The sequence below is a fragment of the Myotis davidii genome, unplaced genomic scaffold, assembly GCF_000327345.1.
Source record: "Myotis davidii unplaced genomic scaffold, ASM32734v1 scaffold79, whole genome shotgun sequence".
NCBI lineage: Eukaryota > Metazoa > Chordata > Mammalia > Chiroptera > Vespertilionidae > Myotis > Myotis davidii.
Genome location: NW_006294339.1, coordinates 4682304 through 4710017, shown reverse-complemented (window position 1 = coordinate 4710017; position 27714 = coordinate 4682304). Strand labels below are relative to the sequence as shown.

Genomic DNA, 27714 nt, shown 5'->3' with positions numbered 1-27714 from the left:
ATGAATCCTGCCATTTGAAATAATATAAATGGACCCTGAGGGCATTATGCTATGTGAGATAAGTCAGAGAGAAAAACATATACTGTATGAGATTGCTTACTAGTATATGTAGAATCTAAAAAAGTGAACTCATAGCCCTGGCCAGTTTTGCTCAGTGGTTACAGCCTTGGCCCCCTGTGCAGGTTTGATTCCAGGTCAGGGGCATGTGCCTCCGTTGGAGGGTGCCTCAGGGAGGCAAACAATTGATGTGTCTTTCTCACATTGATGTTTCTCTCCCTTCTCCTCCCCTCCCCTCTCTCAAAAAAAAAAAGGAAAAAATATCGTAGGGGGAGGATTTAAAAAAAAATAAAATAAAATAAAAAAGTGATTGGACAGATAAAAGATAAATAAATAAAACCAAAAATTTAGAAGCAGAAAAAAAAAAAAAAGAATTTCTAAAGTATGTACTTCAGGCAGAAGGAAAATAATCCCACATAGAGAATTCTGGATGCAAGAAAGAAAGCTGAGCAGAAGTATTCACCAAATAAAAAAATATTAGTGCCAATATTGACATTAATAGCCATACATTGGGAGGGTGATCAAAGTTGAAACCTTCTAAGGTATTTGATTGAGGTAAAAATATTAATTCACTTTAGCCTTAAAAGAGTTATAATAGCTAGGATATAGCCATCAAAAGATAACAAAGAATAAAAGAGTAGGAGATAATTAATTTAGAACAAAGGACTAAATCAGAGGACTCATATATGAAATATATGATATATATATATATATATATTCTATAAATATCTTTGTATCCAGAAAATATAAAATGGAAATATTTTATATTTCTATAAACATCCTGTATCCAGAATATATAAAATAGAAATCAATCACAGAGGTTATCCAGAAGGCAAGTACACTATACACAGCTGTTCAAGTCTCAGGGAAATGCAAATAAAACCTACAGTACATGCCCAGCAAAACAGTTAAAATTTAAAAAGACTATATCAAGTATTAGTGAAGTTGTGGAACAACTTGAACTCTCCTCCATTGTTGAGAGTGTAAAGTAAACTAGAATAATCACATTGGAAAACTGTTCAGCAGTATCTGTTAAAATCCAATATATGTATATCCTATGATCTAGCAATTCCATACCTATTCTTTTTTTTTTAATATATTTTATTGATTTTTTACAGAGAGGAAGGGAGAGAGATAGAGAGTTAGAAACATTGATGAGAGAGAAACACCGATCAGCTGCCTCCTGCACATCCCCCACTGGGGAAGTGCCCGCAACCCAGGTACATGCCCTTGACCGGAATCGAACCCGGGACCTTTTAGTCCGCAGGCCGACGCTCTATCCACCGAGCCAAACCGGTTTCGGCTCCATACCTATTCTTATACCCAATAGACATATGTTTATCAAGACATATACAGCGTATTCATAGAACTTTTTAAAAATAGCCTTACACCGGAAATGGTTCATATGTCCATCAAAAGTAGAATGGAAGCCAAACCGGTTTGGCTCAGTGGATAGAGCATCGGCCTGTGGACTCAGGGGTCCCAGGTTCATTTCCGGTCAAGGGCATGTACCTTGGTTGCGGGCACATCCCCACTGGGGGGCGTGCAGGAGGAAGCTGATCGATCACTCTCATCGATGTTTCTGGCTCTCTATCCCTCTCCCTTCTTCTCTGTAAAAAATCAATATATTTTTTTAAAAAAATTAGAATGGAAAAAGTAAATTATAATATATTCACACAATGGAATAATTATAGGAATGAACAAATTATAACTATATCCAACAATATAGATGACTCAAAGAAACATAATATTTAATGAAATGTGACACACCAAAGAGGACATTTGAAATGATTCCATTAATATAAAGTTCAAAATATGCAGTATTCGCCTCTAGTATTAGAAATGAGGAGAGTGGTTCCCTTGTGGGAGGGAATAGTGACTAGAAGAGAGCACAAGAAGGCACTGTGGGACACTGGCACTTATGGCTTTTTTATTTGTTTTATGTGTGTTGAATGAATGAATATATTGAATTTGGGACAATTTGTTGAGCTTATGAGTTGTGCCCTTTCCTGTATATTATACTTTAATTAAATTTTAAAACATGGTAGGGTAACTGTTAAAAGATAGGCATAACACACATATCTTCCAAAAAAAAAAACCAAAAAATGAAAAGAAAGAAAAAAGGAACAAAATGAAAAAAAGAGAAGAAATCTCAAGAAAGAGGAAAATGAGGGGGGGAGGGGAGGAAAATAGAATAAATATAAGGTATGTAATAAGGTAGTAGATATAAATCTACATATATAAAAGCCTAAGCAACCATTACAACCAGTGGACCAAACAACCAGTTGACCGGTTGCTATGATGAGCACTGACCACCAGGGGCAGATGCTCAATGCAGGAGCTGCCCCCTGGTGGTCAGTGCACTCCCACAGCCAACCTCCCATGGCTAGCCAACCTCCCATGACTGGTCAACCTCCCCCGGTCCCTCCCCCCAGCCTGTGGGCCCCATTTTCCCTGATTGATCATCAGCCAGGCCAAGGGACCCCACCCGTACACGAATTCATGCACTGGACCTCTAGTTTTAAAATATTGGCAGACACTATAAATTTAATACACAAAAGTCTCTTGTTAGAAGATATATGCATTGAAGCTATTCTTTTTTTTTTTTTTAATTTGAGCACCTTTTATGTGCCAGCACTGTTCTAGGAGCTGAGGGTATAACAGTACACAAAACAGACAAATATTCCCATCTTCATGGAGGTTACATTCTTAGCAGAGGAGACAGATAATATATAAACAATAAAATAGCCACTGTGTGGAATGGTAGTAAATGTAATAGGGAGGAGGGAAATAAAGCAAGGAAAGAGAATTAGGGAAGTATTAGAAGTTGTAATTTTTAAAGCGTTCATGGACAACCTCAAAGATCTTAAGCAAATGAGGAAGTGAGCCATATGTTTACATAGGGTAAAAATGTTCTGGTGAGAGGGGGAAAGTAGCAGTACTACACTGAGGCAGAAGCATTTAGCTGTGTTGGTGGCAAGAGGCCAGTGTGACCAGCAGAATGACTGAAGGAGTGTGGAGTTGAAGATGAGGTCAGAGGTAACAAGGGACTGTTCTAGACTATGGCAAGAACCTAGGCATTTACTCTAAATGAGATTTTTTAAAAACCAATGGAAGGTTTAGAGCACACAAATGGAGTTATCATACTTGTATCTTAAAGAACCATCCTGGCTTCTGTCTTGAAAGCAGAAAGTAGGATAAATCAGGGGACCTGTCAGGAGTTTGTTGCAATAAGTAAGCTGAGAAATGACTTGGTAGCTTGGAGGAGAGTGCCATAGCAGAATCACTGAGATGTGTTTAGATTCAGGATGTAACGTGAAAGTAGAGCTGTGGGTTGGAGGTGGGATATGAGAGAGAAAGGAGGTGAGGATGTCTGCAAGGGTTTGAACCAGAGCAACTGGAAGGATGGAATTGCCACTTTTTATTGAGTTGGGGCAGATTTCAGGCAGAGCAGATTTGCAGAGAGAAGTCATGAGTTTGGTTTTGGAATGCAATATGCTTAAATAAGCAAATGGAAATGGTGTATCTAGATGGAGTATCTAGCATTCATCAGAGATGTTAGAGCTGTAACTTTGGGAGTTGTCTGTGTCTGAAAATGAAGTCACAAACATTTACAGTTGACTCTGCCAAAAGGAAGAATTAAGAAAGAAAAAGAAAGAAAAAAATGTCCAAACTAAGAATTAAGCAACTTTGTATTCAGCATCTTTGTTTTGTTTTGGAGAAATTCACTGCTAACTCCTTAAGAAAAAGCAAGACCTTATGCCTCTGGGAGCTGACTTCATGGAGATAGTTTGGGGCCTATATGCTAACTGACTTCTTGTCAGAGGATAAAATCTTGTTACTGGGTTCATTTAATTAATAGACACAACTCAATTTGCTTATTTTTTATTTTGCAGATATAATACTACTTATTTCTGATTAATAGTTCATGTTTGAAAATGGTTCTGAATCACCCGTACTCTAAATATTAACCTATGCCAGCTGATAAAAAGGAGGAAGTTTTATGGTTATGACAAAATTACAGCTCTGTAAAATAAAGCAGTACCTGCTTTTAACAGGCTAGCTGCTTGTGCTAACACCCCAGTACATTTTTCCACCTGGCAGACCATCTTCTGGCTGATTCCAACATTAATGAATATTAAATGTTGACATGCATTTAGTCAACTTGTCTAAGAAATTTTACTTTAAGGGGAAAAAGAATGCACAAAAGTAGATAAGCTCATTTAGGTGGTGGAAGGAGCCCCGGGGACATACCCTAGAGGACTTCTGCCTTTGAGGTCAGAGATTAGAGTAAGAACAATCAAAGAAGAGGGAGGAGTTGCTGGTTCACTAGGGAATTAGCCTCCTTCATAAAAATGCGTCAATCCTTGCCACAATCACATAAGCGTAGGTGCTATTGATCATTATCCCAACTTTAGAGACTCATAGCTGAGCTTCTGCAAGAAGTGGTTTGCAAAGGGTCATAGAGACCAAGATGGTAAACCATTTTAGTGCATGCAGTCTGCCTTCTCCTATTCTTGCCTCCACTGCTAGTGAGGGGTGTGAGTGCATTTATGATAGTGCTCGTTCTTCAGGGGTTTCTCTGTTTTCCTTGCAGGTGGATATGTGGAGGCCTTGGAGGTGACTAAAGAAGCACCAGGCCAAAGGGCCTTTAGGCCACAATCCATCTCAGAAGAGACCTACGATGATGTTGAGTGCCCTGGGAGGAAGGAGTAAGTGCACCCCAGGCCCTCAGCAGTGTGGTGAGACCTTAAAGGCTCCACGGGACAGATGAATGGTCTTTGTTTTTTTTCTCCCCACAGATCAAAGTCGGACTTCTCCAGCTCATTTGCCTCAGATAGTGGTAAGGAAGGAAGACATTTCTGAAACTGCCAGTAGCAACTGCTGAGTGCTCGGTGGCTGATTAATGATAACTTATCTTTTGTTTATATTTTAATAATACCGGTTGGGTGGGTGACAGGGAGCTCGGGGCAGTGCAGTGGGCTAGGGTGTGTGTGAATAAATGCACTGAGATCTGTGAAGGTCAAGGTGCTGGTAAGGGGGCTCTTGCGGCAAAGAAGCAACATTGCTGTGAAATGGCTTCCTTCCTGATCTCTTCACAACGGAATTCTGATTGGAGGAATGTTTTTATGTAAAACACTTTCACAGCTTCCCAGGACTTTTACGGTTGACCTTAACATGGTCTGAAGGCCTTGAGTGGGTTGCTTCTACCTCTCTCTGCAGCCTGTGTTCTCCCTTGGTACTGTCTTCATCTCTGAGATCCAGTCATGCTGATGTTTTAGCTCCTCAACTTGCCAGGCTCCCAAGCTCCCACCAAGCTCTTGCCCCAGGGTGTTTGCATATGCTACTCCCTCTTTCTGGAATTTTCTTTCCTCCCCTGGACCCCTTCGCCTAAGTGACTCTTGACCTTTCTTCTAATTTCAGCTCAATCATTACTCCCCCAGTGAACACCCTCCTTGGTGTACAATCTCAGAACAACAAGGCTCTCTTTTTCATAGCGCCTGCCACTTATAATTTTATATTTATATGATTTCTTTGATTAATGACTCTCTTCCCTTAGCCCCTAGCACAATGCCAGGCACTTGTTACATAACATTTTTTAAATATTTTTTGAATGAATGAACGAAAAAATGGAGGAGGGATCAGCAGGTGCTACTCTGGTTGGTTTTTATCCTTCTTAGAATGCCAGGATTTTAGATGGAGAAACCCTCTTAGAGGTCATTAAACAGAGACGTTCAATAGCTCCCCTAAACTCACTGTGTAAAGTCGAGTTCTGAACGTGAAAATCCTCCATTGTCGAGGTGGATTCAAAGAATATCTGTGTATATTAAGCTTTTGTGTTGCGCCATGCTGTGAAGGGAAAGAATATCCAAGACGAATTAATTCTCCATTATTTCCCCAGAATTCAACACAATGTCTGATGTGTAGGCTCTGATTGCTACATGTTAAATATGCCAAAGGGGAGGGTAGAAGAAAGGAATTTGTTGACAAACCAACTTTCATTGACTTGGACTCAGGGGTGGAAGCGAATATTAATTTTCATTTGTATATACTACTTTTATAAGGTTTAATTATTTTTACCATGTGCTTATAAAAATATGTACATATGTTTCAATAAAAATTATTTAACAAACAAAAGACCAAATTACCTAAGCACCTGGTCAATATCCAATAATGTTTTGCTAAATATGAATCTGAAGTATTGTCATTATAATGAATGATTTTTTTTTAATTTTAGAAGAAAATAGTAACGAAATGTATGAAGATGTATACAAAACAAAGAGCAACTCCACAAACATAGAGTGAGTTTCTCTCTTTCTTGGCTTCCCACCTAATGGCATGTCCTGCTAGCTTAGGGTGATGAGCTTAGGAAGTAACTCCCTCCCTCGTCTCTACCATCTTTAGGGAGGATTTACACAGAGAATGGAGGTAAATAGAACACCCATAATTGTACACAATCACATGGTATAAATTTCAAATTACATTGCTTTCTCCTTTGAGAAAATGTCCATCTCCCAGAGTAGGGACTTTGATATTGTGTTAGAAAATAAAATCATGCACCTATGGATGAGGACAGTGGGTGGGGAGTAAGGGCGGAGGGTGGGGTGGGAACTGGGTGGAGGGGCGTTATGCTGGGAAAAAAGAGTAACTAATGTAATAGTCTGAACAATAAAGATTTAATTTAAAAAAAAGAAGTGAGAGATAAGTAAATGTCAACAAAAATTTTCTTCCATTCCATGGTTTTCAAGAACAATATTTGTTCAAGTGGGCATTGTTTGCCAAGTTTAGTTATCAGGGGCACGTTGTGGAAAGGAAAACAGCAATGGTCAAAAGGAAGAAGTTTGAGGGTTGAAGGAAAAAAAGAGGATCCATGCTGGGTGGGATGACCTGCATATATCATTCCCTCTCCCTACCCCCAAAAACCCAAGAGCATATTTGAAAAAACTTTATTCATCAGCTGGGTTGTCAGTTATAGTTGTATGATATCATCTGGTAAATTAAAAATCAGTGATGTGAATTTTAGAAGCAGGAATTTCTACAAGTTCTTTCTAGTATAGTTTGTAAACCATGCTTCCCTGCGTCATCTTCTCTAAAAGGAAGACTTTGCTCCATAAACTGCAAAATAGAGACCATTTAGGGTAAACAAACGTTTGTATTGAAATGTAATAATTCCCTTCATGGCTGACTGGCTTGTGTTACTTCATATTGGCACCAAAACAGAGAACAGTTGGTGAGGCATTTTCCTGCTCTTCCTTGGGTGGGTGTTCCAAGCCTCTGGCCCTTTTCCTACACCAGCCTTCCATTTCTAATACTCTCCCAAACACTGTTTCTACCCTCTGATTCCTCTTAGTTTAGATGGCAAAGCACTTAAGAGACTACAGAGATTCTTCAAGAAAGAAAAGGATAGATTTAAGATGAAGACAACCAAGTTGAAAGAAAATGTAAGGTAAAAAAAATCCTCTTCTATTTCTCTTTCCAGGAGACAGTTGGCAGTGCCGGTCTCATAGTCAGTCATATAGCCGGATGGTCTCCATCCTGCTCTCAGACACAGTGGGGAGCATACCAGAAAGTAAAACCAAAGGCCCTGGCTATCACTTGCCCTCTTCTTGACCATTTTTGAGTGCACCACACTCACAGATGCTAATGAAAAAAAAAATGACAAAGTCCCTTTTGAAAAAATTGATGAGAAAAGGTTACACGTACTCAAGGGTAGAGGGAAGTCTTAAGCAAAATCCAAAAAGGAAGCTGACCTCATCACCCTTGGCATATACTCCTGGTATCAGTAAGCATTATGCTATTAATTCCAACCCTTTTTGCATTCTTATTCCATCAAGTTCCAGTGGTTTTTATTTGTCTACACTTTGTAATCCAATTCGCCTCTCTTGAGAAAGGCAATGTGTGGAGAGGGAAGATGAACTTTTCAGCTGAATGGTCCATCTATCTCCAAGTGTTAGGCCTGGAAAGGACCCTCCAAGGTCACCCGCTAATAACCAATGTTTGGGAGGGATACATTTTCACTGGTAATAGGAAGAGATGGAGGTCTAGAGTCTGGATTCTGGTTTCAGCTCTTCCAATTATTCAATGTGTAAGTGGGCAATTCACTTTGTGTTTGCATCTGTACAGCCTGTTTCCTATTGCATACAGTGAAAAGGAGACCGCGTAGTCTCTGGAGGCACTTCTCTCCCTCATCTAGAGAGATAGGTGTATAGATATACATGCAGCTCTGTATTGTACGAGGACAGGAAATGGTAAAATAATTTGCCTATTACAAATACTGACATGGAATTATGTTATTCTACCTTGAAGTGCTTTTCAATGATAAAGCGTCCAAGTTACGCAGCTTTAAGTCTAATTGTCTGTTGGGTATAGATCAGCCAAGAGATCCAATAGAATGCAAGGTTTATGAATCGCAGTCCTGGCTGTGGAGAAAGAGGGCCTTTGGCTCCAGTAGTTGATGAGACCTGGAGGCAAACCCTGGCACTAGCCGATTAGATGCTTCCAACAAAGATGACTAGCATGACACTCACAGTCCCTTATAAATAGGACCCAGTGAGAATGCTCTCTGACTTCCACCCCAACCTGCACGTCCCAGTGCTGACAGCACCCAGTCTGGTCTTACAGACATGCCAACAGGATCACTGAGCGTCCATGTGTCCTGGGCACAACTGCTAGGTATGCTCATCCTTACAGAAGTATCTCGGAAAGATAAGATAGGAATTGGGATTCACTTTAGAAATGAAGACATTGAGGCTTATATGAAGGTGAACTGATTTTCCCAAAAGTGCTGTTCCTTTGGATATTTCTTTATCATGTGTTTTTTTCACACAGTGTCATATTACTTTATGTTTGCTTTCCCTCACTAAATCCCAAGCTACTTCAGGACAGAAACTATGTCTAATCACATTGCATACCCAGCACCTAGGCCTGTAGTGCTGAACTTAAATAATTGCTTAAAATACATGGATTTTTTTTTTCTACCACATCATATTTCCTTCCATGTGATCCTAACTGAGAGATTTAAGGAGAAGCCAACCATCTGTCTGGGCCAAATGTCCTGACCCACTTAGCAGTTTACCATCTTCTAGCTCCGCCTGGCCTGGAATTCTGCCCTCATCCCTTTTGCTTATGCATAGACATAGGCAGGGCCCATTGTCTCCAGAGGGCTGTGTGCATCTGATGGCCATCTTGGAAGTTTAGAAGGCAGAAATAGAATCCTGGATGGAGAAGGGCAGGGCCGTGGGGCAGCCTGAAGCTGTCTGGTAGGAAAGGGTATAACTGGTCACTTGGGATAAATAAGCTCATCTAAAAAGTGGGGAAAGGGTCAGAACACAGATGCAGGGAAGGTAAGCTCTGCCCGCATCTTTGACTAGAGACATCAGTATCAAGAAACCTAGTCATCACTGTGCTATCCTGAACATGGCTTTCTTTCCTAACCCTTCTGTGCCTTTTGTCCATAACAGTGCGTTTTCCATTTCGCTGCCGGATTTAGGTAAGTGACATTTACTTATTTCTGGCACAAAACCACACAGATCGGCATAGTCTGGGGCCGGGAAAGAGAAGCAGTCATCCTGCCTGCACTCCACATTTAATGAAAAATTGACACATCCAAGTCAAAGAACAAATTGTACACAACAGTAGTACTAACTTTGTGGAAGATGAGTATCTTTTCTCAAGTGCCTACTATATCCCAGGCCTCTTAAAATCCCAGAAAAAAAAAGTTATTATCATCCCTTTTTAGGGAGGCTCTAGGATCCACATCCTTGCTTTAGTGATCTGGAATTTGTACTCAGGTCTCTTGGATTACGAAGCTTTTGCAGTTGAATTATACCACACAGCCACCTGAAGGTTTGATAGCCAGATCTCCCTAATTACAATGTAGTCAGTTGAGCACGATCATGTTGTGGCACACATGCTAACTGAATCAAGGCTGGGTTGTTGCAATATTGTTTGCTTTGCTGTAAAAACAGTAGTGCACGAATTAGCACAGTACCTTGCACCCAGTAGGCTCTCAACACATGTCCCATTAAGTTTAATCTGTTATTAAAAGAGGGCCATGTCCTCTATTGGATTTTGTGGGCTCTAGCCATGGTGGCTGCTTTAATTTCACTCTGACTTGGCAATTCAAATATATATTATAGTCCACATATATGAGTTTGCTGAACAAAATTTTAAAAGATTATAAACACCTGGTCAAACTACAGGTCTCCCAAAATATCTACATTAAAATAAAGGCCAACTTAGAATAGACATGCATTGTACCCCATCCAAATTTATGAGTAATTGAATGTGAATTATAAATAATTATGCCAGAAAAATTTCAAATTCGCTCAGGTGGTGAATCACTTGAACATTATGGGTTTCTATGTAGAGCACCAAGGAATGTGAATATCCTAAAATAAACATGTCTAATTATGACTATGTACTAAGTCAGATTCCATTTTATGCACAGTTATTATAAAAGATCAGTTGCCAATGATTTGAAATAAACATTGTGGGAGGAAAAATCAACATTAATATTCTATTAAACTCATATTTTTCCTTAGGAATTAAGAAAAAGCCTCTCACTATTCTAGCAGTTATAACATCTTTTTTAAAAAGTTAATTCCAAAGAGGGAAGAAGGGGTTGGGGGGCGGGGAGGGAGACAGACAGACAGACAGACATCGATGTGCCTCCCATACCTGCCCTGACTGGGGATCAAACCCACAACCTAGGTATGTGCCCTGACCAGGATCAAACCTACAACCTTCTGGTGCACGGGACGATGCTCCAACCAAGGCACACAGGCCAGGACTCAGTATAACATCTTTATCCAGGTCTAGGATGATGGAAACCTAGTTTAAAACTGATCCTTTCAGCAACTCACATTTCTGGAATCAAATTAATCTAAATGTGTGTGTGTGCACATTTGCGATATGAGGGCATCTGTGTATGTTTTTAGTACTTCAGTTGAATTTCTCCCCAAATGAGAACTTTCTCGTTCTTTGACCCTCTCAGCCTATCTGTATTCTGTGATCAGGCTTTGGTAAAAGAGGCTTGGGGATGTGCCTGGGTAATTGTGTGCAATTTGAGTAGCCAGGGTTGTATAAACCCTACCTAATAATGGACTGTTTTGATCCTATCTTGATTCTAGAATTTAGGTCCCAGGAAGTTATGATGCACACTGACATGACCATCAATGACAAAGAGTCAAAGTAAGTACTTTTACCTTCTGTCCATGCCTGGTATTTAACCCACATCCCAGTTCTTGTTGCATATGCATCTTTGGCTCTTGGATGAAAAGCAACTTGTTACATCCCCCCAATGAGAAGGGAAAACAATAAATAACATAGATGCTCCAACAGTGGAAGGTAACTCAAACGTCACTGGAGCTTTAGAACCTGTTTCTTATCCTTGAATCTAGGGACTTGAACTTATTTCAATGCAACAAACATTTGTTTAATCATCTGTGGACAAGGCAACAGGGGAGATAGGAGGCACCATCTGACAAAACCTCTGTTCTCGAAGACTAAATAATTATAACCTATCGAAAAGAAAGCTTCCCAAGACTTGACTCCACTCTAGCTACATATCCATCCTTTCTCTCTAAACTGAAGTCTCCTCTGCTCATCCCTTCAAGCTCATGGCAATGACCTCTGTGCTGGTCACACCGGTGCACTTATTTTTGGTAAGGCCACTAATAATTCTTTGTTACAGCTAGCACAGACCGTTAAATCCTTAGCTTTCTTGATTTCACTATACTAACTCAAACTGTTGACTAAGGCATCCTTTAAAGAAAAAAAAATACTTTTCCCCAGATTTCCAGATTATTAATATTTCTTATTTCTCATCTTTGGCTGTGGCTCCTCCTGCTTGTTTTTGGCTTTGTGTGGGTGCTGTGTGAGTTCTAATTCTACTGTTCAACTCTTCCTATTTCACTTCTATTCTTCCTTTGTATGTTCTTGAATGATCTCATCCACACTAGGGCTTTGATAGTAATCACTATGGTAATGATGCCAAAATTTACATGTGGAGGTTGGATTTCTCTCCTCCACCCTAATAGGCCTGCTAACTCTATTTGAAACTCAGAATTTCGTAATAACTCATAACCTCAACCCTTCACCCAAATATGGTCTTTCTCTTCTAATCTTTATGTTGGTGACTGTTTCAATTGCCCAAACCAAAATTCTAGGCATTGTCCTTAACTCCTCCTCTCCTGCCCTGCACCCTCTTCTCTTCCAATAATTCTCCAAACACTCCCACATCTCTGTCCCCTCTGCCCAGCCACAATGCAGGCCCTCACTGGTTCTCAGTTGGATTCCAACGACTTTCTGAATGACCATCTCACCTCCACGGCAGTTTATTCTCCAAACTTTCCGACATGCAAATGTGATCATGTCACAAAACCAACCACCCAGCAGCTTGAAATGTGGAGTGGTTGTCAATCACTCTTAGAATGAACTCCGTACTGCTTAGGAAGGCATACAATTCCTTAGCGATCCAGCCCCTGGCAAACCCTCCACCTCACCTGGACCTCCTCCTACGCACCTGTATTCCAGTGTTCCACCCGTACTGTACTACCTGGAGCTCAACCAGTTGTCCAGTATTTCTAAAGCTTCACATTTGTTCCAACTTCATCAGTTCATTCAACAGGTATGCAGTGAACATGTACTGTGTGTCAGGATATACAGCAGTGAAAACAGATATAATTTATATTCCTGTCTGATCAAAGACAGATAAATTAATAAAAATAAATCCGTAATTTCACATTGGAATTTGGTTGTTTGGAAATTTTGAGAGAGTGAACATAAGGTGTGTTTGTGTTGAGAGAAGACTGATAGTCATTTTAGAGTAGATCATTGAGGAGACCTCTAGCAGGAGGGAGAATTTAAGAAAAGAGGACTGGTCTACCTATAACACTTAGCCATGCTTTTTGCCTGGTTATCTATTTTACCCATCATTATTTACAACTGAATTCAGATTTCCCCAGGAAGTCCTCTCTGACCTTGTCAATTTAGGATAGATACCCCTCCTTAACCAGAACATTTTCCTCGGAGTTATTTCTTGCTTGTCCCCGCCTCTAAATGAAAGCTCCCTAAGGAAGGGACTGTGGCTTTCCAATCTACATCATGTGTCCTTATACCAAAACAGTTGGTTAATTCAGGTAACAAGGGACCTCCTTTAAAAAAATGAGCAAAATAATCTGGAAGCTCAGAATAGGTACCATTTCCATTATTTGGGGGATCAGGACAGTCTCTGTGCCAAGGTGCAGCAGAAGGATATGCAACACTTTGACAGGTGGGGGAACTATGTAACTAGAAAACAGGTTTTTGGCAAGCTTGTTGCTTCTGATGAACACAAATGCTTAATTTTAATGTGTTTGAATTTTCAATTTACCCTTTATGATTGTTGCTGTATCTCTTAAAGAAGCATTTACCCCAAGGTCATATGATGTTCTCCCTTATCTTCTAAAACTGTTAGCTCTATCTTTTACACTTAAACCTTAGATCTGTCTGGAATGGATTTTTGTATTTATAGGGAAGTAGAGGTCTAATTGAATTTTCTTTCATGTGAATAAATATCCTGGCAGGGTTGAGTGGTCCCTATTTTCTCATTGACCTACAGCACCACCTATGTCATACCAAGTATCCAATATCTGAAGACCTGTTTCCATGTTCTCTGATCCATTCCGGTGTCATTTCTATCTTCAGCACATCATGGTCTGAGAAAGTAGTTGATATCAGTTCCCTAACATGTTCTGAGACATGACTTATGCCAAGTGTATGGTCAATTATTATAAATATTCTATGTGCATGTTAGAAATATATGACTTTTCTCTATTTTTTGAGTTCTCTGATTTCATGATATAGGGATCAATTTATGTACTTTAAATCAAGTATGTGTTAATCTTCTTATTAAAAATCTTCCATAAATTTATGAATTTTTAGATGCTTGATTCATCAATATTTGAAAGAAATTGGTTGAAATCTCACACAATGATGGCAAATTTCTGTTTCTTCCAAAAGTTCTAGCATTTGTTGCCTTATATATTCTATTTTATTAATTGCATACAAAATTTGAAATATATTTTAGTAAATTTAATGTTTCTTCATTATGTTGTAACCATTTCTATCTCTAATACTATTAACAAAAATATGTATATAGCTCTTACTGTGGGTTAGTCACTGTTTCATATATTTAATATACATTAACTCATTCAGTCTCACAATAATCCTGTGAAGTAGACACTATTATTAAACAAATTTTATAGAAGAGAGACTGAGGCACAGGTTAAGCCACCTGCCCAGGCTCACCCAGCTAGTGTTCTCCACTACTGTCTCCTATAGATTCTCTGTCTTGAAGTGATGTGCCCAATATTATGACTACTGATATTCTCATTAGTATTTCCCTAGTATAGATGTTTGATCTTTTGTTTTCCATATTCACATTCATGTCTCTCATATAAATAACAGAGCTGAATTTGGCTTTTTTAAAAATCCAGTATGACCCAGCTGGTGTTGCCCAGTGGTTGAGTGTTCACCCATGAACCAAGAGGTCCCCAGTTCAATTCCTGGTCAGGGTACATGCCCAGGTTGTGAACTGGTGTGCAGGAGGCAGGTGATTGATGTGTCTCTCTCATCGATGTTTCTATATCTCTATCCCTTCCCCTTTCCCTTTCTCCAAAATAAAAAACATATTTTTAAAAAACCCAGTATGATTATCTGTCTTATCTCCTACCTTGTCCTTGACCTAAATTTCAGTTTTCACGAATGCGGTGTGGCTGACACTAGTGCTTTCCTCAGGACAGACTTGCCTTCTATACTGCTCTCTGTCTGGTTTCGCTGATTTGTGGGGCTGTTAGGATACTAGATGTAGTCCTTAGCAATTTAAGACAAAACAAGACCAAAACAACGTATCCAGGATCCAGCGTTCTGAATTTTGAGGGCCCTTCAGAATGTTCTCCTGCTCTCTGCCACCAAATGAGGACGTGCAGAACTCTGAGCAGGAGGGCAGTACAGTCAGAGCTGCCTTTCAGGGAGTAACCCAGCCCTCCACAGAACACTGCAGAGGAAGTCGGAGTAGAACATGTTAGCATGTCATTACCTAGGTCATTTCAGGGAAAGCTATGGGACCAAAGCCAGGAGGTCATAACGCTGTGACCTGCTTGAAGTTCTCCATAGGATATAAGAGATATTCTGTAGTGCTGTGCTACTGATATCAATGACTGGTGATGTGGGAAAGTAAATAAATAAATGTTTCCCAAGTTAAAAACAAAAAAGGTATCATTACAATCACTCAGGTGAAAGATGATCAAAATGTGCCCTAGGGTGGTGAAAAAAATAAAGAAGTTATTTCAGAGAACTTAAAGTGGAATTTATTAAATTTTTAATTCCTCTGGTGGAAACCATATTTTCATCTCCATTACCCAGCTCTTGGTATAGCACTTAAGTATGGTAGGTACATGAGGAATATTTCATAAACAATTGATATTGATCAAATCGCTTAGACCAGTGGTTCTCAACCTTCTTAATGCCGCGACCCTTTAATACAGTTCCTCATGTTGTGGTGACCCCCAATTTCATTGTTACAATTGAACATAATTAAAGCATAGGGATTAATCACAAAAACAGTATGTAATTATATATGTGTTTTCCGATGGTCTTAGGCGACCCCTGTGAAAGGCTCGTTCGACCCCCAAAGGGGTCGCGACCCACAGGTTGAGAACCACTGGCTTAGACCCAACAGAGTCTGACCGATGTTCATGTGACAGTAAATCTTCTGTGTGGCCTCAGAGAAACCAATTATGAAAGACATCTGTAGCAGCAGGACACTGATGGAGAGAGAGTAGCAGAATGTGGAAGGAGAAGAGCGAGGGAAGATGGTATTTGAGCTCTTGTAAACTTGGCTAGTTTGCATGTCATGTCCTGATGGGTATTCGGTTGAGGAGTATCCCAAAGCACTCTGGATTAAATTGTGGCTAGCTAGGTAACCCAGACCTCTGCTTTATGTCTCATTGTCTTTTGTTCATCAGAATACCTTCTAGAGAGTCAGCAAGAGAAGGGACGGGGAAACTTGAAAAGGAGGCTGACACAGCCTCTGCGGCCTGGCACCAGTGGGACCTGGGCATGTCATCTTACTTCTCTGAACCTGAGTTTCCTAACCTGTGATGTGGCAGTAGCAGTTCTTACCCTGCCAAGTTCATTAAGCTTTCTAATTTGATCCCTAGAAAAGCAAAAATAAGTTGACAAGGAAGCAAAGAGTTGACCATAACATTCACATGGTTAGCATGGGTATAAAATGATGTGATCTTTCTGGAAGATAATTTGGCAATGTGTATCTGAAATGCCCAGACCCTTTACTTATCCCAGTAATTTTACTGTAAGCAACTAGCTCTATTAAAAAAAAGTAATAACCATAAAGAATAAATTATGTGCAAAAATATCAGTGTCAGGGTTATTTATAAAAATGAGATATTTAAAACTACCCTAATAGCCAATGATTTTATAAGCATACTAGAGGCCCAGTGCACCCCACACCAGTGGGGTCCCTTGGCTTGGCCTGCGCCCTCTTACAATCTGGGACCCCTCAGGGGATGTCGGAGAGCCAGTTTCAGCCTGATCCCTGCAGGCCAGGCCGAGGGACCCCACCGGTGCATGAATCCATACATGGGCCTCTAGTATGCATGTAAGATCTTTGGTTAATCTGTTCCCACCCTCCCCCCTTCCCTCTGAGATTCATCAGTCTGTACCATGTTTCCATGCCTATGGTTTCTGCTCCTGTGTTGAGGGTCTGCCCCCTGGTGGTCAGTGCACATCATATCTACCGGCCAGTTGGCCTGTTGCTTAGGCTTTTATATATATAGGTTATAATATAGTACTCTACATAAACATTAACATATGTATTAAATATATACTAAATAGTTTTCAATGACATGGAGAAATGCTTGCACTATGACAACTGAAAAATAGCAGAATGAAAAATTGTATGTATCGGAGTGATCTCCATTCAGTTTCTGAAAGGGTTTGGAAAATGTTTGGAAGGAAACTAAGATGTCCTTGAAAGGTCAGATCATGCTTATATTGTCTCTTTTCTACTTCTGCTTCGTTATTTAATACTCAGAATATATTGCTTTATAATCAGTAAAGAAAATAAGCTTTTAAGTAGGCATTTGCCTTGCCCCTTCCCTGCCCTCACAGCTGTAGCCCCTTCCAAACAGCCATGCCCATTCTCACTGAGCATCGCTGCATGCCTGGCATAGGCACACTGGAATATATGGTTGGATCCCATTTTCTGAGAACCTGAAGTGGAGAGGTGAAACAACTGGCCATGAGACAGAAAGCAGTGATTACTGAGCTCCATGTTGTAGACTTCAAAGGCAACAGATGTTGAAAGGAGAGAGGGATTGGAGCTCCCTCCACAAGTCCTAGAAGGCTTCTTAAAAGACTTTCTAAGCTGCATCTCCTTAGCCGGTCAAATGCTGAGTCCTTGACATGCTGTTGGACACATGTGACCATACTCTGAAGGGAAGGGTGACACAAGGTCTCTGAAAATCTCAGAAATTCCTGTGACATAATGCCCTGTGCTTCTAATTTACCCGATGAAGAGTTATTTAAGGTTCAGATGTGCAGACACCAGATGGTTGATGGAGCAGGGTCCTGTTCTGCTCATATCAATGATGGAGATGCTGGTAATTTTGTCATACCAGAAAGAAAAAACAAAAACAAAACACGTTTTGAAACAGCAGGTATGCCATAGACTTGAGGCAAAGGCACCTGGGTTCAAAGCCACTATTTCTATGACCATGATACTCTCTGATCACTATTTCCTCCTCTGTAACCCTTTATGAATGACGACTTTAACGGATGCTTACTGTGACAAGCCAGTTAACATGTGTAAAAGCATAAGGCTTGGCACATAGGTTCTCAGAAAGTGTCAGTTCTTTCTACAATACCCCCTCCCTCCCTGATTCCTTCCCTGCTCATGCTAAGCACTAGTTAGTTTTTTCTGATCATGGAAGTTAACATTATTCACGTTTTACTAGTAGAGGCACAGAAACTGAGGCTCAGAAAGGAGAGAAAGTATGATTATAAGCGGGTTGATCACTTGCTGCTGGTTTCCGATGTGGATTGCCACAGATCAGGGAGTCAGCTCTCTGTGGTCTGTGGGCTAAATATAGCCAACCACTTGTTTTTTGTAAATACGGTCACACTGGCCCAATTAAGTGGTTACCCCAGAGGTGTTAGGCCTTGCAAAACATAAACTATCTGCTCTCTGAAGTTGCCATAGAATCAAAATATATTTCTAGATAACTTTTAAATATTTTTTGTAAAACAATTACCCAGAAAGTACGGATGGTTCCATAACTGTTTTAGTTCCATCTTGATTGACTTGCTCAAAAATATTTTTCTCTTCAGGGATGAAGATAAAGTAAAAACTTGGAAGCCCAAGTTTTTTAAGCCAAAGGGGGAAAAAGAGAAGAAAGATGCTCAAGGATCAGAAAGGTAAGTGCACAGGTGTGCCTACTTTACAGCTTCTCCATTCCAGACTATTCCTCTCACCAGCCGCATACACTAAGAGGCAGTCAGGACATTTGATTTTCAGGTTCTTCATCTGCACAATGAGAATTGCAACACCTAAATGATGGTACAGTTGAGGGGATTAGAAGAGACACAGAATATGAAAATGTAAAGAGCAACACACATTTATCTGCATCATCTCTGCTTTTGGTGAATGGGAAGTGAGGAAAGATTTCAAACCAGCCCTTATCAAACAATGAAAACCTTCCAGTCTTCTTTAAGGCTGAAAAGATTTTCCCCTATAAGACAAACCTTACATAATATACCAGTCTGAACATATATGAAACTTGGTGTCATATCATAAGACTGACTTCCCTAAAACACAATGTAATTCTAGTTATGTCTACATTAGTGTTAATTTACAAAACACTGTTTTATCAATTCAAAATCTAATCTTCCCTCTGTGATTCAAGCTCCCAGTTGGATTCGGTGGGCTGAGGGGAGGCAATGTTTTTCACTGTCTTGGGTGGTGACTTGGTGCTCAGTGCCCCAGCCTTCACCTCAGTTACTAGGAGATGTGGCAGCTCTGAGGCCCACTGTTTAACCAATGTCTTCGGGAAATCCTTGTCTAAATAGTCATTATGCTGGGAACACTGTGTGGTCTGTCTGCACTGGGAAACCTGTCTAGAAAAGTGCTACAAGGGGCACCCCAAAAGAAATAAGACATTAGCCTATGCCAAACTTAAACTCAGGCGACAGCATACAATGACCCTTCCTTTATATTTATTTTCTTTGGGTTTAGACTTGATGTAATTTATTTTTCCAAGTAGGAAAGATGTATTCACAGACTAGAAAGCACTTCTCACCTTCAACTTCATAGCATAGCAAAACAGAATTCCAAGAGAGGAAATAGAATTTCTTACTGCCCACCCCCCACAGACAGCTTCTTAGTATTTTAATGACTGCACGTAAGTCTTTTTAGGAAACCGTTTTCTAGTGCTTTTTTTCTTAATTCTTACAACAAACTGACATAATAGTTTTTATTCTCAACTGAGTAAATTTGAAAATGTGGTAAATTTTTAAATGCAGTATGTTGAGATTATCATTACTCCTGTAGATGGATGTATCAATTTCCATGTGCTCCTGACTCTTTTTTAAAATAATTTCTACCTATTTATTCTACTAACAAAAAATGCTTTCTATATTACTACAATCTTTTCACTCTCCCTTTATTAATGTAAGATAGCACATTTTCAGAGACGCTGGGAAGGATGTGGCAGGTCTAAAGTCCTGGGTAGGATAGCCTACCTGTAAGATGCCCCATGCATGTACAGGAACAGGGCAGCTGGAAAGCAGACTGTGGCCAGATTCTAAAGTGCCCTGTGTACCATGGGACCAGGACTTCATCTCTGAGGCAGTAAAGACAGATTCGAAGTTTTTAAGCAAGAGAGTGAGGCGGTCAATTAGATTCTAGAAAGATGACTGAAGACAGGTCTGCAGGTAGATTCACAGAAGGAAAGACAAGAGGGGGCATGGGAATGACAGTGTGCAAAGAACCTTGAATATCAGACGAGAACTGCCATTGCCAAAAACATGGCAGTGACTGTGGAATGGAACATCCCCTTTCCCCAGAATCTAACCCAGGACCCGTCAGTCCACAGGCTGATGCTCTATCCACTGAGCCAAACCAGCTAGGACTGATTTCATTTTCTTATGTAACCTTCTTGAATTTTTCTTTTTTTGTTTTAAAAAATACATGTTTTTATTGATTTCAGAGAGGAAGGGGAAGGAGAAAGAGATAGAAACATCAATGATGAGAGAGACTCATTGATTGGCTATTTCCTGCATGCCCCCTACTGGGGATCAAGCCTGCAACTCAGGCATGTGCCCTTGACTGGAATTGAACCTGGGACCCTTCAGTCTGCAGGCTGACACTCTATCCACTGAGCCAAACCGGCTAGGGCAAATTGTTTATAACCAAATAGATGTCATTCAAAGTTATCTTGCTGTCAAATAAAAATGGTTAATTGCAGGGGGAAAGAACTGGTATTGTTTGGTTCAGTTGTTTTGACAATCTGCAATGGTTTGTGTATAAAACATATATAAAATTATAAACAAAAAAATCCTAAATTTTTACTGAAATAGGACCACTTTATAAATTTAGAAATGTAAGAGTTTTACTAGTATACTAGAGGCCCAGTGCATGACATTTCTGTACTCGGGGGTGTGGGGGTCACTCAGCCTGGCCTGCACCCTTTCACAGTCTGGGAGCCCTTGGGGGATGCCCACAGGAGCCGGCCTAAGCCGCAGTCGGATATCCTTAGTGCTGCTATGGAGGCAGGCAGCTGCACTCGCCAGCCATCAGCCTGGCTTGTGGCTGAGCAGTGCTCCCCCTGTGGGAGCGCACTGACCATCAGGGGGCAGGCAGCTCCTCTGTTGAGCATCTGCCCGCTGGTGGTCAGTGTGCATCATAGCAACTGGTTGTTCTGCTGTTCAGTCTATTTGCCTATTACCCTTTTATTGTATAGGATAGTACATTCAACCCTGCCTGCATTTTTCTTGCCAGTCTATCGCCTAGAAATTTCTTCAGAACCAAGAAGCAAAACTTAGAAAAGAGAATGGAAAGAGAAAAACTTTTTAGAGAAAGATTTGAGGTATGTTCTCCTCTGAAGGTAAAAACAACATTACAGGCTAGAAACTTCTGTTTATAACGATTCTAACAGGATGTTGCACCCCTGCCTGATTCAGACATGATTTCTGACTAAAAAGCTGGTATTTTTATGTTTTCTTGATGCATTCTTGTATTATCATGCCTTTGTATATGCTACTGCCTCTGCCTGGAAAAAGTCCTAAAGTGCTCAGTCCAGATGTCACCCACTCTTGCCCAATTCCTCCAGGTAAAGTCACTCCCTCAGCACACACATTACACACACACCTGTTACACAGATCAACGGTGTTACAACCTGTGCACACACGCCCATTGGGAACTAAAACTCTCAAGTCCCTTTTGAAGGAGAGATTTTATCTCACTCAGATTGCTCCCCAGCTCCCAACATAAACTGGTGACATACTGCTCAGTGAATGAGTGAGACACTGAATAAATACATGAACAGTGAAGAAATGGGTGAAGCCTCTGCAGCTTCTGGCCTCTTACCCTGTCACAGAGTCCGTGGGCATTTTCCCATAATTCCAAACGAATCAAACAATTCTACCTTCTGGTTTTATATATGACCACAGTAAGAATTTATTAACTTAGGAACTTACTGAACACTCCCATGTGCCAGTCGCTGGACTGAGAGAGATGGAGTGTGCATCCTGCTCATAAAATTTGTCCAAGTTATGTCTCTGCCTAAAAATTTTCAAAAGTTCCCCATTACCAAGTGGGTAAAGTTTAAGGCTTTGTAACGTGGCATATACAACTCCTCATGTCATGAAGACACATGAGTTTGCTGTAGACAGTTTCATACTAGTTAACTGTGGCATGAAACTGTCTCCTGCAAATTGTCATGTTATTTGACTAGTTGAAAAACCAGTAAAATCTCTTGTTGAAAAAACCCCAGACATCCCATCTAGTGATCCCCCCACACCCCCCCCCCACACACACCCACACACACACACACACACATACACACACACACACACACACACACACACTGTATTTGGACTCAGATGGGACAGACATTCCATTTTCCATGTGTATAATCCCATCCCTCCTCATTACCTATGGTAGCCTTCCTTGATATCCCATTAGAAAAAAAAGTATTCCATTTCAATAACTTTTATTCAGCTCAAATAATAAACTATTTGTGCCAGGCACTGAAGGTACAGGATGAATAAAAATACCTTACACTCTCATTTTATAGGACAAATGTTTACTATAATGCTGTAACATGAGTATATACAAGATGCAATTCAAACTGCATCGGGAAGGCCGGGGAGGGTTCGGGGGCGGGAGGTAGAGGGGTAAGAGATCAACCAAAGGACTTGTATGCATGCATATAAGCCTAACCAATGGACATAAGACACTGGGGAATAGGGGAGGCTAGGGGACTGTCTAGGGCAGGGAAAAAAATGGACACATATGTAATACCCTTTGTAATAAAAAATAAAATTTGAAAAAAAACAAAACAGTAAATTATACAGAGTGGTGATGAAAGTCTTCATGCAGGGTGGTTAAGAGGGGGGGAAAATAGGTAATCCAGGCAGAGAAAACAGCATGAGCAATGGCATGGAAATGTGAAAGGTATGTGGTATATTCAGGATTATCATATAGCTTGGTGTGGCTTCAATAAAAGAGACAGAAATGGGGGCATGGGAATAACAATGTGCAAAGGACCTTGAATATCAAGCTAAGAAATGTTACTCTGATCCTGAAAGCAGTGAAGAGTGGTGACCTAATCTGATTTGCGTTTTAGGAAATCACTGTGTACTCACAGTGAACAACAGCCTAGAAAGGGTAAGAAATCACTTAAGAAGCCATTACTCTATAATACAAATCTGTCTTTTGGATCAGATCCCACTTGGTGTAGGGTGATCTTATAATTCATCATCCAAATTCAGGAGACTTTGAGAGTGGAAGGAGGTATCCCTCCTCTTAAAAAATAAGTATCTGTAAATAAACACTGTCCTGAGCAAAGGGAGAAGTTTGGCCACCCAAATTTGGTAAAGTGACACCTGTCAGTATAAGCTATATATTCTGGAACATTTCTCTTTTTTTCAGTCAAGGGATCTCAATACTTAGGTGATATACCTATAAATGTACAGGCCAGCTAGTTACCCCAAAGGTCAGATATTGAATTGCTCAACCAATATCAATCAGGTTTTTTGGGTTGTTTTTTTTTTTTCAACAAATCCCTGACTTTGACCACAGAAGGAGAGTGGGAATTGCCCCCACACCTATTCTTACTATTTTAGCTATATATAGAAATATATAAATCCACCCAGAGGGGAAGAAGGGTGGAGAGTATGTAAGAGCATTATAAATTCTAAGAGTGTTTTCTCCCACCTCCACCCTTTTTTGTAAACTTCTCCTTTCTTGGGTTTGGAACAATTAAAATTACTATCCACAGTATTTAATGTATACCTGTGTTACAGCGTTCCCATTCACCAGAATGCATTCTAGCACAATTAGATAATGGATGTGAAAACAATGAAAATGTGATCTTACCAAGCAAATATAAGATTGTGGCATTTTACCATTATGTCCTTGAATAACATTCCTTTCAATGATTGTTTTGCTATTATTTTCTATTCCCCTAACAAATTAATATCTAGCATCTTGAGTTTATATTGTGGTTACTACTATATTACTTCCTCCATTGATTTTATTATAATGAAAGGAATACGATGCAAGCACAATCTGATTAGTGATTTCTCATTCCAGTATGATAAAGAGATTACTGTCATCAACACAGCAGTGGCATGTTCCAGGAATTCAAGAAATGGGATCTTTGATTTGCCAATAACCCCTGGAGAAGAACTGGACGTCATTGATGTCACTGAAGAAAATCTAGTGATATGCCGCAATTCTAAAGGCAAATGTAAGTTACTGGCTCATTGCCCCCAAAATTTCACTTTAAAAAAAAGATCTCAAAGTATTCTCTCTATAACTTAGATTTTTGTTTCTATAGATGGATATGTGCTAATTGAACATCTAGATTTCAAGTAAGTGGTTTGATTTTGTACTTCAAATAATGAATTCTAAACACTTAACACATTGTTGTATACATTCATTTCAAAGAAATATTACTCAATTTATTTACAATTCAGGAACACATCTGAAAATTAGATATGTGACGTCCTATTCTATAAGGATTACTTTGGAAGAGATTTTATTATTGTCTATTATTGTCTCCTGAGTGTGTTATCCAGCTCTACAGAACATAATTATAAACATTTTAAAGGAGCTTACAAATATTAAACGGGGTAAGAAATGCCCCAAAAATCTCCTGTTCAGTACTCCACCGTCTACATTTCAAAATATATTTCTATTTTTTCTTAGGCCTCAAGGTTGTTCACCTTAGGAAGATCCACATCCAGTGTACCATGCACAAGTGAGCACCAGGTCTGAGATACTGGTCCTGCTCCCATCAGTTTACATGTCAAAATGAGATGGTGGAATCGTTCGTTAGGAACTCAGAAGAGAAAACAAACAAATCCTCCACATTTAGTTGATTTTACTCCCAAAAGGTTATCTTTCCATGTCTATTTTACTGCTGGCTCAGAGAATGGGAAAGTGTGTGTTAGCATTTGAGCACTTACTCAATGAGCCACATCTGAAGTTAGCAATCATGCCTATGGCACTACCTAGTCAGTTGTACAGATGGTTAGTGTGCTTCCCATATGAGTACACGGGTGTTTATAACGTTCTAAAAGATGCTGTACATTTAAAATGGGTGTAATTTAATTCTAAAATAATAGTGCAACCATTTTATACTCAAAGTACAATTACAGCTCAAGGTATAAGTGTTCTGCTTTGTCACAAAATCAGACTCACAATGGGTTTCTTTTGGAAATAGTATACTGAAAATCCACCCAATATACTTAAAGAAAATATATGCTGTATTGGTTTAAAATACCCTGTTGTCCAAAAATAAGTAATATCTTGTCTATGCCTGAACACTAATTTAAATAATAGAATTTATATGAAAGTAATAAAAAGTAAGCTGTTAATAACATTCTGTATTTCAAATGATGTACACTGTCTGTTAAGCAGGGTGATTTTAGCGTTCCAGGGTGTGAATTTACCCCATGGCCACATCCTTTATATACTGTGAGATTATTTCTTAAACTTCTAGGTTCTTTTATTTCCTTTTTCAAGTTCCAAATAGCACTTGTCAATGAAGGCTAAGCTTATTCTAGAGACAAGAATAAAAAGTATTACAGTGTGTAGAGAGGGAAATAGGTATGAATGAAATGTGTCAGAGTAAGAAGGGCAACACTGAAGCTTTGCCTTTAACCACACATGTATTTGCTAGACGAGGCAGAGAGAGAAAATCCACACTATCTGGTGACCAGGAAGAAATTGAAGGGACATGGCAAGAGCTGGAATGGAGTAAGTTGGGGCTAGAATATGACAGAGTGCTTACTCAAAGATCTTAAACAGGAAAGGCAATGCCAGATGTTTAGAGAGAAAAAACAAAACAAAAAATCCAGCAATATGGGTGATATATTAGAGAGAGGAGAGACTAGGTGCTTTTGCAATATTCTAGGCAAATGAGCATTTGACCATAAGACAGCAATAAATATATATAGGGCAGGAGCCTTACTAGAGATATTACAAAGGTAAGAGGAAGAATTAGGGAATGACTCCAAGATTTCTTGGATGGTACCCAAATTGGAAATATATTTCTGCTTGGATCCCCTAAATTAAATGTACCTACTCAGTGAGAGGCAGGGCAACCACAGCCCGCTCCCACACCTCGGGCCAGACCTGTTACAGTGGGCAAGGAGGTAAGTGAAAGAGAAGACAGGGCTATGCAGAGCAGAGACCTTTCATGCAATAATTCTGCAGTGGCAACAGGACTAAATTTTAACTGAGATGGATTTGTCCCATCTCCTCACATGACCTCTTGTTCTAATTCCATGTCTCAGCTCAAAGTCTCAATTTTCTCATTAGTAAAACAGCTAACAACACTCACTTTATCTACTTCACAGGGGTTGTTCTCGGGCTGCAATGTAATATAAATAAAAGTGTCCTAAAATCTTTAATACAGAATACTGTATAAGTGTGTTATTTCAGTACCTGGCCTTTTTTGAGGTTGGAAGATGTTGAAAACAAAAAATGTATTTTGAAATTCAAATCTTAAGACTTGAAAAAAATGGCTGGGATGTAAGTACTTTTACATAGATATATAGGGTGCCCCCCCAAAAAAAAATATGTATATATACCCTTTGAATAATTATAAAGGCTGCGTTTATGAAAATAATTTCATTTTCAAAATTGCACTATCAGCTGTAAAAATGTGTATACATATATTTGGGATGCCCTGTATTTAACAGGATTTTAAAACTGAACATTTTCCTATGTTTTTAAAGTATAAACCATTTGATTTAACATAAACTAGTACTTCATTACTATTTGTCGATATGAACTGTATTTTTAGGAAAAATAATTGCCTCTAATCCATAATCAGTGTGATTGTTTCTATTTCACTGTCAGCCACATTTCTTCCATTACTTAAATCATACCTAAATTTCTCACTCTATTGATCTGTAAGATTCTCTAATGTAAACATCATAACTCATCATAACTAAGACTTCAGTAATGTCATGTCTCTATTTTACTTTTAATTCTTCATGAAAACATATCAGTAAATATAACATTCTGTCAGATGAAAAACATACAAATGTACTTGACCCTAACAGAGACTCACACTGGCCCACACAAATTCATTTATTGGCCAAATCACCAGCCACCTGTTAACATGCACTGACAAAACCTTCCCTTCTTCCTGAGACTTCTGTGAAACACTTGGTTTTCCAAGATGACATAGCATTCTGTTGACTGGGCCCTCTCTTGCACACCTTCAGAACTTTTAGAACACAGATTGTAGGGGAAGAATAGGAAGAGAGGAAAAGAAGAATATTTAATGACAAATTCCTAAGACGTTGTTGTTTCTGGGTAACAGGATGATTTTTTTCCCTCTTCTTCAAACATCCTTTACTTTTCAAATTTCCCACAGTAAGCATGCACTACCCGTGGAATTTAGGAAATAAAGGAAAAGCATTTTTACTAATCAATACAAATTCCTTCTTCTAAGTTTGGAAAAGCAAATTGAAATCTGGTATGTCTTGACTTGATGTGTCATTAATGAGGACGAAAGTACAGTGTTTTTCAAAAAGTTACTTTTAGGTATCTACACTAATAAAAGAGAAAGATGCAAATTGACCATACCCCTGAACACTTCCCATTGGCTAATCAGCAGGATATGCAAATTAACTGCCAACCAAGATGGCGGCCGGCAGCCAGGCAGCTGAAGCGAACAGGAGGCTTGCTTGCTCCAGTGACAGAGGAAGCCAACGTTCCTGGCCTGCGGCAGCCCAGCTCTGAGCTCCGGATGCAACAATGTTGCAATTATAGAAGCTAAACAAAGCCCAGATAACCTGCTTTCAGCAGCCGAGGCCTCAAGCTGGAGCTGGCCTCAGAGCTAAAGCCAGCTC

The 27714-nt window shown here is 39.6% G+C and overlaps 1 protein-coding gene across 2 annotated transcripts in view; it reads left to right on the top strand.

Moving 5' to 3' along the window:
- The window catches only part of LOC102775156 (chromosome unknown open reading frame, human C1orf168), a 111194-nt gene extending 83729 nt beyond the window's left edge, over nucleotides 1–27465 (top strand). For both annotated transcript variants that reach the window (XM_006768364.2, XM_015566968.1), the window contains exons 10-20: nucleotides 4655–4769; nucleotides 4860–4900; nucleotides 6296–6359; nucleotides 7409–7504; nucleotides 9519–9547; nucleotides 11190–11250; nucleotides 18451–18537; nucleotides 21119–21206; nucleotides 23936–24092; nucleotides 24183–24216; nucleotides 24554–27465. In XM_006768364.2, the coding sequence (XP_006768427.1) occupies nucleotides 4655–4769; nucleotides 4860–4900; nucleotides 6296–6359; nucleotides 7409–7504; nucleotides 9519–9547; nucleotides 11190–11250; nucleotides 18451–18537; nucleotides 21119–21206; nucleotides 23936–24092; nucleotides 24183–24216; nucleotides 24554–24575 (794 nt within the window). In that variant the 3' untranslated portion in view covers nucleotides 24576–27465. The remainder of the gene's footprint in view (nucleotides 1–4654; nucleotides 4770–4859; nucleotides 4901–6295; nucleotides 6360–7408; nucleotides 7505–9518; nucleotides 9548–11189; nucleotides 11251–18450; nucleotides 18538–21118; nucleotides 21207–23935; nucleotides 24093–24182; nucleotides 24217–24553) is intronic.
- Nucleotides 27466–27714: the final 249 nt, after the last annotated feature.